The 11,678-nt window shown below is 44.3% G+C and overlaps 1 protein-coding gene across 1 annotated transcript in view; it reads left to right on the forward strand.

The window, feature by feature from the left end:
- Positions 1-5,743, forward strand: part of LOC128383358 (retinal guanylyl cyclase 2-like) — a 20,891-nt gene extending 15,148 nt beyond the window's left edge. Inside the window, exons 17-23 of the mRNA XM_053342987.1 lie at positions 1,805-1,928; positions 2,183-2,251; positions 2,514-2,688; positions 4,676-4,774; positions 4,896-4,981; positions 5,241-5,326; positions 5,414-5,743. Of these exons, the coding sequence (XP_053198962.1) occupies positions 1,805-1,928; positions 2,183-2,251; positions 2,514-2,688; positions 4,676-4,774; positions 4,896-4,981; positions 5,241-5,326; positions 5,414-5,501 (727 nt within the window). The 3' untranslated portion in view covers positions 5,502-5,743. The remainder of the gene's footprint in view (positions 1-1,804; positions 1,929-2,182; positions 2,252-2,513; positions 2,689-4,675; positions 4,775-4,895; positions 4,982-5,240; positions 5,327-5,413) is intronic.
- Positions 5,744-11,678: the final 5,935 nt, after the last annotated feature.

Consider the following 11,678-nt stretch of genomic DNA (forward strand, 5'->3'; position numbering starts at 1 on the left):
CCTGTTTCATTGCTCATCTGGCTCAAGATTTTCAGTTCTCTTTTAACACTGTGTTTTAAAATGCCTGACTGTGTAGAAACGATGCAGCTTTGGATCCCGATGCTTTTAATCAGATGATTTCAGATAAACTCTTGTTTCAATCACATATCAGATAAATACCAGCTCGTATGCAGCAGACCTCAGACAGTCCAATGCCTCTGGTTTCCTGGCGTCATTTGGTCCAGTCTCTTTAAATCACAAAATCCCACCAACAGTACTTTCAGGCTTCAGCCAATCAGCATCTCACAGCCAGTGTGCATCAGTCCTCTGAGGTCCAGCACTGTTCTGCATTTAAAGAGAGCAACGAACACCAGCTCCCAAAAAACGCATCCGGCGCTGCAGCTGAACGCAACCACATGTTTATTTATAATATATATATATCTTATATTTATACATATATATATATATATATATTTATAATATATATATATATCTTATATTTATACATACATATATATATATATATATATAATTGCAAATGAATTGCACAGTTTTTGTTTGTTCTAAGGGTTTTATTAACATAGAGGGTTAGGGTTTAACATGGAGGGTTAGGGTTTAACATGGAGGGTTAGGGTTTAACATGGAGGGTTAGGGTATAACATGGAGGGTTAGGGTATAACATGGAGGGTTAGGGTATAACATGGAGGGTTAGGGTATAACATGGAGGGTTAGGGTATAACATGGAGGGTTAGGGTTTAACATGGAGGGTTAGGGTATAACATGGAGGGTTAGGGTATAACATGGAGGGTTAGGGTATAACATGGAGGGTTAGGGTTTAACATGGAGGGTTAGGGTTTAACATGGAGGGTTAGGGTTTTATTAACATGGGTTAGGGTATAACATGGAGGGTTAGGGTTTAACATGGAGGGTTAGGGTTTAACATGGAGGGTTAGGGTATAACATGGAGGGTTAGGGTTTAACATGGAGGGTTAGGGTTTAACATGGAGGGTTAGGGTTTAACATGGAGGGTTAGGGTATAACATGGAGGGTTAGGGTTTAACATGGAGGGTTAGGGTTTAACATGGAGGGTTAGGGTATAACATGGAGGGTTAGGGTTTAACATGGAGGGTTAGGGTATAACATGGAGGGTTAGGGTATAACATGGAGGGTTAGGGTATAACATGGAGGGTTAGGGTTTAACATGGAGGGTTAGGGTTTAACATGGAGGGTTAGGGTTTAACATGGAGGGTTAGGGTTTAACATGGAGGGTTAGGGTTTAACATGGAGGGTTAGGGTATAACATGGAGGGTTAGGGTTTAACATGGAGGGTTAGGGTATAACATGGAGGGTTAGGGTATAACATGGAGGGTTAGGGTTTAACATGGAGGGTTAGGGTTTAACATGGAGGGTTAGGGTTTAACATGGAGGGTTAGGGTTTAACATGGAGGGTTAGGGTTTAACATGGAGGGTTAGGGTTTAACATGGAGGGTTAGGGTTTAACATGGAGGGTTAGGGTATAACATGGAGGGTTAGGGTATAACATGGAGGGTTAGGGTATAACATGGAGGGTTAGGGTATAACATGGAGGGTTAGGGTTTAACATTGAGGGTTAGGGTTTAACATTGAGGGTTAGGGTTTAACATGGAGGGTTAGGGTATAACATGGAGGGTTAGGGTTTAACATGGAGGGTTAGGGTTTAACATGGAGGGTTAGGGTTTAACATGGAGGGTTAGGGTTTAACATGGAGGGTTAGGGTTTAACATGGAGGGTTAGGGTTTTATTACATTAATATAAATGTGTGTGTGTGTGTGTGTGTGTGTTTCAGATCGGTGGCTCAGGCTCTGAAGAAAGGGAAGCCGGTCCAACCTGAACATTATTCAGACTGCACTTTATATTTCAGTGATATCGTTGGATTCACAACGATCTCAGCCCTCAGCGAACCCATCGAGGTATAACTCTAATATTATATATTATATATATGTATATATAATATAAATATATACTATATATAGTTTATATTTATATTATATATACATATATATAATATAAATATAAACTCTTATAATTTGGTAGGGACTCATTTTACTTTTGGCATCATTAGGCTTCCGTAGCCGCAGCTTTTATATATGTTATTATTCACTGAACTGAGCTGTGTGTGTGTGTGTGTGTGTGTGTGTGTGTGTGTGTGTGTGTGTGTGTACAGGTGGTCGACCTGCTGAATGACCTCTACACAATGTTTGATGCCATCATTGGACTTCATGACGTCTACAAGGTGACCTTTGACCTCTAAACACCAGATTTATCGTGTATAACAAATGTATAATTGTATATCTATATATAGATATAGATATATATAAATATATATCTATATCTATATATAGATATATATATATAGATCTACATATATATCTATATATCTAACCCTAACCCTAACCCAGCAGCGAGTGATGAGCAATGATACCACCCCCCCCCCCCCCCACCTCACCTGAAGTAGCCTGCAGGTGTCCCTTCATATGTCTGTATCTGTATTTCAGGTAGAAACTATCGGAGACGCCTACATGGTGGCTTCAGGCGTTCCAAACAGAAACGGGAATCAACACGCGGCTGAAGTGTCCAACATGTCTCTGGACATCCTGCACTCCATGGGAACGTTCAAGATCAAACACATGCCGGAGATTAAAGTCAAGATACGAATTGGACTTCACTCAGGTACACACCTATATATGGCTCCATCTAACCCTAACCCTAACCCCACCTACTTTAGCCCTAACCCCACCTAGTTTAGCCCTAACCCCACCTGGTTTAGTTTAGGGTCAGCCCTAACCCCACCTGTTTTAGTTTAGGGTCAGCCCTAACCCCACCTAGTTTAGCCCTAACCCCACCTAGTTTAGTTTAGGGTTAGCCCTAACCCCACCTAGTTTAGCCCTAACCCCACCTAGTTTAGCCCTAACCCCACCTAGTTTAGTTTAGGGTTAGCCCTAACCCCACCTGGTTTAGTTTAGGGTCAGCCCTAACCCCACCTGGTTTAGTTTAGGGTTAGCCCTAACCCCACCTGGTTTAGTTTAGGGTCAGCCCTAACCCCACCTAGTTTAGTTGAGGGTCAGCCCTAACCCCACCTGGTTTAGTTTAGGGTCAGCCCTAACCCCACCTAGTTTAGTTTAGGGTTAGCCCTAACCCCACCTGGTTTAGTTTAGGGTTAGCCCTAACCCCACCTGGTTTAGTTTAGGGTTAGCCCTAACCCCACCTGGTTTAGTTTAGGGTTAGCCCTAACCCCACCTAGTTTAGGGTCAGCCCTAACCCCACCTAGTTTAGGGTCAGCCCTAACCCCACCTGGTTTAGTTTAGGGTCAGCCCTAACCCCACCTAGTTTTGGGTTAGCCCTAACCCCACCTGGTTTAGTTTAGGGTTAGCCCTAACCCCACCTGCTTTTAATCCATTTAGAGAGAATATATTAGAGGATTATGGTAAAAATGTCTAAGTGGTGTAACCATAAAAACTTTGTACCAAATAATTGAACGTTGCTTAAAAACAGTAAATAGTCAATAAAACACCTTCCTTCCTTCCTTCCTTCCTTCCTACCTAACACCATATCAACTAGTTTGGCATGATCTTCCTTCCTTCCTTCCTACCTAACACCATATCAACTAGTGTGGCATGATCTTACATCCTTCCTTCCTTCCTTCCTTCCTTCCTTCCTACCTAACACCATATCAACTAGTGTGGCATGATCTTACATCCTTCCTTCCTTCCTTCCTTCCTTCCTTCCTTCCTTCCTACCTAACACCATATCTGCTAGTTAGGCATGATCTTACATCCATCCTTCCTTCCTTCCTTCCTTCCTTCCTTCCTTCCTACCTAACACCATATCAACTAGTGTGGCATGATCTTCCTTCCTTCCTTACATCCTTCCTTCCTTCCTACCTAACACCATATCAACTAGTTAGGCATGATCTTACATCCTTCCTTCCTTCCTTCCTTCCTACCTAACACCATATCAACTAGTTTGGCATGATCTTACATCCTTCCTTCCTTCCTTCCTTCCTTCCTTCCTACCTAACACCATATCAACTAGTGTGGCATGATCTTACATCCTTCCTTCCTTCCTTCCTACCTAACACCATACCAACTAGTTTGGCATGATCTTACATCCTTCCTTCCTTCCTTCCTACCTAACACCATACCAACTAGTTTGGCATGATCTTACATCCTTCCTTCCTTCCTTCCTTCCTTCCTTCCTTCCTACCTAACACCATATCAACTAGTGTGGCATGATCTTACATCCTTCCTTCCTTCCTTCCTACCTAACACCATATCAACTAGTGTGGCATGATCTTACATTATAACTTTTATATTAAATAAAGCTAATGGAATACTATTGTTCTAAATATTACATTTCATCTGGTTACCATGGAGACCAGGAAACATTTACATGTTTTAAATGAAGTCATTATTAGTATAAGTCCACTTAAACACACTGTAGCTGATACAATATTTAATATCTATCATTCTTTTGTGGTTACACCATTTGACATTTTCAGGAGCATTCAGTCGGACTTTTGGTAAAAAATGGAGCATCAAATCATATCAAATGATATAAAACCCACAAAAATACTGACCCATATAACACACACACACACACACACACACACACACACACACACACACACACACACACACACCTGTCTGTCTCTCCTCAGGCCCAGTGGTGGCCGGTGTGGTGGGTTTGATGATGCCGAGATACTGTCTGTTTGGAGACACCGTGACAAGGGCGTCGCTCATGGAGTCCAGCGGACTTCGTATGTTAAATTATTTTAATGAAGCAAACTGAGATTGTTTTATCTGAACTAAGGATTTAATTTCTCCTGTTGGTGTCTGAACCGTAATCAATAACTTCTCAGTGATCTTTTTGTGCTGCAGCCTACAGAATCCACATCAGTTTGTGTACGATGAAGGTCCTGACAAGTCTCAAACTGGGATACCACATGGACACCAGACCAGCTACGGTGAGTCCAAACACAACAGGTTCCATGTATTCAGGGTTCCCAACGTGTCCTGGAAAACCTGGAAAACCTGGAAAACCTGGAAGATAGTTTCAGGTTAGGAGTGGGAACCCTGTGTGTTGTTTACAGCAGTTTAAACTCAGCAGGGGTTCGAGTTAGCAGCTCATCCGATCAGCTCAGACATCTAAACTTTCAGATTCAGGGTTGATCGGCTTCAGTGAAGTTTTGTCTCTGACGAGTTTCTCTGTTGTTTGTGTTGAAGGTGAAAGGAGTAGAGGACACATATTGGCTGATGGGTCAAGATGGTTTCACTAAACCACTTCCTACTCCTCCAGACCTCCTCGGAGGGTAAGAGCACATATATACGTCATCATGATGAGCGCGTTAGTGGAACTCATGATCAGCTGGATTGAGGACATGTTGTCTGTGTTTCAGGGCCAGTCACGGCATCAGTCTGGATGAGATCCCTCCGGACAGAAGACAGAAGTTTCTGGACCGACAACAGAAGATGCAGAAGAAATAGAAGATGCAACCACGTGTTCATGTACACCTATTTATCAAGACGTGCACACACACACACACACACACACACACACACACACACACACACACACACACACACACACACACACACACTACCTTCAGGACTGGACTATGCTTCAATGGACGATTGTCAATAGCTGGTCCAAACCAACTAAACTAAATTCCTGAACAGTGATTTGCACTTTGTTTTTAGACGGAGGACACTCCGCTCTGATTGGTCATTAAATCCCAAAAATAAGTTGAAAATGAACCAGTAATTTTCTGTGCCTCTAAAGGATCTATTATACGGTTTCAATATGTGAACAAAGTGTATGTAAATAAACACATTACTGACTCTGGTGTATAATTATATATACAGTGGTGTTATATGATGTCATCAATGTAAAACTAGATAAAAGGAATCAAATGAAACAAATGAGAGCACTGTGAGTAGTACTACGGGCGAGGGTTAGGGTCTCTAGGGGTACCTAACCCACTGCGAGTAGTACTACGGGCGAGGGTTAGGGTATCTAGGGGTACCTAACCCACTGCGAGTAGTACTACGGGCGAGGGTTAGGGTATCTAGGGGTACCTAACCCACTGCGAGTAGTACTACGGGCGAGGGTTAGGGTATCTAGGGGTACCTAACCCACTGCGAGTAGTACTACGGGCGAGGGTTAGGGTATCTAGGGGTACCTAACCCACTGCGAGTAGTACTACGGGCGAGGGTTAGGGTATCTAGGGGTACCTAACCCACTGCGAGTAGTACTACGGGCGAGGGTTAGGGTCTCTAGGGGTACCTAACCCACTGCGAGTAGTACTACGGGCGAGGGTTAGGGTCTCTAGGGGTACCTAACCCACTGCGAGTAGTACTACGGGCGAGGGTTAGGGTATCTAGGGGTACCTAACCCACTGCGAGTAGTACTACGGGCGAGGGTTAGGGTCTCTAGGGGTACCTAACCCACTGTGAGTAGTACTACGGGCGAGGGTTAGGGTCTCTAGGGGTACCTTACCCTAGTATCACTGATACTAAACATGTAATCACTCTATGTAGCATACTAACATACTTCACATTATATAACCTGGTTCAGTATTTACTGTGGAATTAAAGAGTACACATTGAAACCTGATCACGGATGTTCTTTTCTGAGTTCTGATGTTTCAGGTTTAACACAGGTTTGATCCTTCCTGTGGGTGACTTTAATCTTTGTAGAATTAAACTACAATTCAGACTCCCGCAGAGTTTCAGAGTTTGGAATTTGAATCTATCTTGATGCCCCCCCCCCCTTTCATTAGGGAGTCAGAGGCAACTCACAGGCCGCTGCCCGTTATAATCAGCTGGAGAGCTTGATTAGCCAACTCACTCCAGCTGTGCCTCTTCTATAGCTGACTGACCAAACCATGCCTTCCTCCACATTTATCTTTTCAGGACAGATCAACTGTAGTAGACTCCAGGACAGGGTGTAAACTTGGCACCTGCCACTCGCCAAATGTGTGTAAATATTAGTTTTGGCAAATAAAAGATTTAGGTCAGTTGGTTAGGGTTAGGGTTAGGGCTAGTTACAGGGTTATAGGGTTACAGCTAGAGCGAAGTTGCCCCTGGCTGTCCAGTCATTTAACATCTTATCTGCAATAATGAAAGGAGGAAAGCGGTGGAAGTACCCTAACCCTAACCCACGAGTCCTGCGGTCCTGCCACCGTGAGCTGCAGCATCTGCCGTAGGAAGGTAAACCTAACGTTCATTTGATGTCGGAACAGGGTTAGGGTTACCCTACCCTACAGGGTTAGGGTTACCCTACCCTACCCTAACCCTGTGAAAGTGTGTTAAAGTCAGCGTGGTCACGATTTCCACCGCAGCAGGGGATCAAAGACTTCAACACAATCTGTACAGAGACTTCCTGCTATGAACGACATGAGTGTGTGTGTGTGTGTAACTGTGTGTAGGGGAGTGTGTAACTGTGTGTGTGTGTGTGTGTGTGTGTGTGTGTGTGTCTGTCTGTGTCTGTCTGTGTGTGTGTAGGGTTAGTGTGTAACTGTGTGTGTGTGTAACTGTGTGTAGGGGAGTGTGTAACTGTGTGTGTGTGTGTGTGTAACTGTGTGTGTGTGTGTGTGTGTAACTGTGTGTGTGTGTGTAACTGTGTGTGTGTGTGTGTAACTGTGTGTGTGTGTAACTGTGTGTGTGTGTGTAACTGTGTGTGTGTGTGTGTAACTGTGTGTGTGTGTGTGTAACTGTGTGTGTGTGTGTGTGTGTAACTGTGTGTGTGTGTGTGTGTGTAACTGTGTGTGTGTGTGTAACTGTGTGTGTGTGTGTAACTGTGTGTGTGTCTGTCTGTGTGTGTGTGTAGGGGAGTGTGTAACTGTGTGTGTGTGTAACTGTGTGTGTGTCTGTCTGTGTGTGTGTGTAGGGGAGTGTGTAACTGTGTGTGTGTGTAACTGTGTGTGTGTGTAACTGTGTGTGTGTGTGTGTGTGTGTAGGGGAGTGTGTAACTGTGTAACTGTGTGTGTGTGTGTAACTGTGTGTACGAGGCAGGGGTGTATCTAAGATCAGACCTTTAGGGGGCGTAGCTCCTAATGCTAACCCTAACCTGAGACCTTACCTGCCCCAGGATCTTTAGTCCACTACCACTAGACACCCTAACCTGAGACCTGACCTGCCCCAGGATCTTTAGTCCACTACCACTAGACACCCTAACCTGAGACCTTACCTGCCCCAGGATCTTTAGTCCACTACCACTAGACACCCTAACCTGAGACCTTACCTGCCCCAGGATCTTTAGTCCACTACCACTAGACACCCTAACCTGAGACCTTACCTGCCCCAGGATCTTTAGTCCACTACCATTAGACACCCTAACCTGAGACCTTACCTGCCCCAGGATCTTTAGTCCACTATCACTAGACACCCTAACCTGAGACCTTACCTGCCCCAGGATCTTTAGTCCACTACCATTAGACACCCTAACCTGAGACCTTACCTGCCCCAGGATCTTTAGTCCACTATCACTAGACACCCTAACCTGAGACCTTACCTGCCCCAGGATCTTTAGTCCACTACCACTAGACACCCAGACCTGAGACCTTACCTGCCCCAGGATCTTTAGTCCACTACCACTAGACACCCAGACCTGAGACACACCTCTCTGGGTGCTTGGGGAGGTTCTGGTTGTACCAAATCCTGGTCACCAATGGAGTCCAAGTCTGTTTGGATAGCTGAGCACTGAGCACTGAGCACCCAACTGTGGGCGTCTGTGGAGCCTGGGTCTGCACAGTGACCTTTGTAGGCTGCTGTGGCTGCACTGGACTCCGAACGTCGGAATACTCTATCGCCTCCTGTGTGATCCGAGGCAGGTTACGTGTGGCCCAGCGGACAGCCACCTCAAAGGCCTCCTTCCAATCCGGGGTAAGGAGGCCAGAGACTTCCTCCAACAGTTCCTCATAATGCTCCTGCAGGATCATGTAGGTGCAATGACTCCAATTCTTCGTGTTCCCAGTGATCAAGTCCACTGCGTGTTCTGTAGGAGCAGCAGGCTTTATCATCTCAGCGAGCATCTGCACCATGTGGTAGATCATGCATGGTTCTGACTTCCCTGGTGTCAGTCACATTCAGTAAGTGGTGGACAAATCTCAACACCTCATACAGTTTGTGAACCAGCTTCCCAAACTTGGGATCCGCTGGCTGTCGTCTGGCCTCTGACCATCTGGCCCGTGGAGAAACCCATCGTCAGGTTAGTCGTGGGCCAGCTTGTTGAACTACCGCTGCATATGAATGGTGCTGGGGACCTGGGTAACTGGCAGCCCTAGGTGGAGGCACTGACTGGCTAGAGTAGGGGAACTGATTCCTAGGTGCATAACCCTTCCACCCTTGGAAGGACCCCCCGTACCCCTGGTCCCATCAAGGCTGGCCGGCGCACTGACGCCTCCTCCCACAGCGCACCTACATCCAACCATCCATCATTATTTGTTTTCTATGTTTTGCGTAATGAAATACAAACAACTTAAAGTGTTTCCGAAAAAGCCAGAAAATGAATAAACTAGAAATAAAAAACTTGTTTTAATCAAAAATATGCTCAGGGTTAGGGGGTTAGGGATTGGGGTTGAAATATTAAGACTGAATGGTTCCCTTGTACCTAATAAAAAAGTTACTACTTTATTATTTTTTCACTTTGCTTCATGTTTGATACACGTTGTTGTCCGACTCGTTCATAGAGAGAACGGGAGAGTTCGCTCAGTAGGTTTTAATTCAAAGTTTTCCAATACAAGATGTACAATGACAGAACGAGGTAGATTACTCCAGTAAAAGTAAGACTTAGTTTAATGACTTAGAAGTCATCCTAACCCTAATGACTTACTTTAACAAATTTCATTAGTTTATATAATGCAGATTTGTAAAATACTTCTTTTATGAGGGTTAGGGTCACAGACAATAAACTTAGTGTGTCACGTCTAGCGCTGCTCCACCTCCACTCACTCAATCAATCTCACCTGTGCCTGATTACACAGTGGAGCCACCTGCTTATCTGGCCAAGCTTGTGCAGGTGCGCTCACTACTGCCTGGCTGTTCACTTGGCAAGGGTTCTCTCTGGCATGCTCGGCTCTTTCGCACCAAACAGATGACTTAGAAGGTAAGCATGGGTGCTGCCATACATTTATTTTCCATGGGGCATAATGGTATGATACCTGCCGTTGTTTGACCACTTTATAGCTGTGTCGGCCATGCCGTTTTGGCGTGCAGTTGTGGGGATCTTGAGGAGAGTGGTGTCTGCTCTCTGCCCTCACCGTGAGTCGGTGATTGCGTGTTGTGCGGGGTGCTAAGCTCTTAAATAGCCATTTATTAAAGGGGTGTATGCAAATAGACCAACCCTATTATCCACGTTGACAAAGTGTTTTTGGTTTGTCCAACATATGTAATATTACACTTCACACAATAAATAGCATAAATACAATTCCTAGATCTTGGACTACTGTTTTTACTAACTACTGTTTTTTTTACGATAGTTTCTAATGTACCTCAACCATGAGAACTGTGCCCCAACTTTTGTGGTTTTTCCAACCTCAAAGGGTTAGGGTTAGGGCTTTTTCCTCGTATATGCCGAAACCACCACTGAGTTTGGAATTATCCCCCCATGGGGTAGCACATTCTCAAAGTTGGTCTTCAGTTTCCTATTCAGAATCTTACTGACTTAACAATAATTGGTGATATGAGGAATTAGGTTCCCATGATCCTTCATCTTCCTTTCCTTAAAGGTTTTAAGGCAATGCCTCAAAAGGTGTTGAATACCCTATTTTCCTCAGGGCCTTGAACAAAACTGCAACTGCCTCCCAAAAATCTTCCCGTCTCAGTAAAAACTATGAATAGCTGGAGAGATGTTCTCTGGTCGCTGTTGAAGTGCAAAGTGAGCTCTTTCCCTTTTATACCCTCTGAGTTTGGTAATTTATAATTTAGTGTGTATCAATTTTCTTTGTGTCCCATCCAAATTTACATACATACATCCCAAATGAATACCACAGAGCCAATGTACATATTATACCCAAAATTATATTGTCATTAATTATACTGTTTTATCCATATGTACTTTTTTCTATGAATTGGGTTAGGGTTAACCCTTCAATATGTTGGTGAGACAGGAAACACAATCCATACCAGATTCACACAACACAGATATAACATGTTGAGAAAGAAAGACTCCCACACTCAGCTGGTTAAACACTTTATTCAGCACGATTGGTCTACAGAGCCTCTGCCCTCGAATCAAACCCTAACCGTGGGTTAGAGAGCAGAAGGAACATGGATTCATAAAATGAACACCAGATTCCCAAAGGGCTTAAATGAAAAGTAAACGAGGGATAAAGGATGAGCTGTTGCAGGTCTGGATGGAGCATGCACAAGAAAAGTTTTAAGCGACCGCAACGCGGTCGCGGAAAATTTTTACCTAATCCTAACCCTAACCCTAACCCCAATCTAACCCTAACCCTAATTGATAACCCTAACCCTAACTGATAACCCTAACCCTAACCCTAATTGATAACCCTAACCCTAACCCTAACCCTAATTGATAACCCTAACCCTAACCCTAATTGACAAAACTAACCCTAATTGACAAACCTAACCCTAATTGCTAACCCTAACCCTAATTGGGTTAGGTTGGGGGAAAGAAGGGTTAGGATGGGGGTAATAAGC

Source organism: Scomber japonicus, chromosome 22 (assembly GCF_027409825.1).
Source record: "Scomber japonicus isolate fScoJap1 chromosome 22, fScoJap1.pri, whole genome shotgun sequence".
Taxonomy (NCBI): domain Eukaryota; kingdom Metazoa; phylum Chordata; class Actinopteri; order Scombriformes; family Scombridae; genus Scomber; species Scomber japonicus.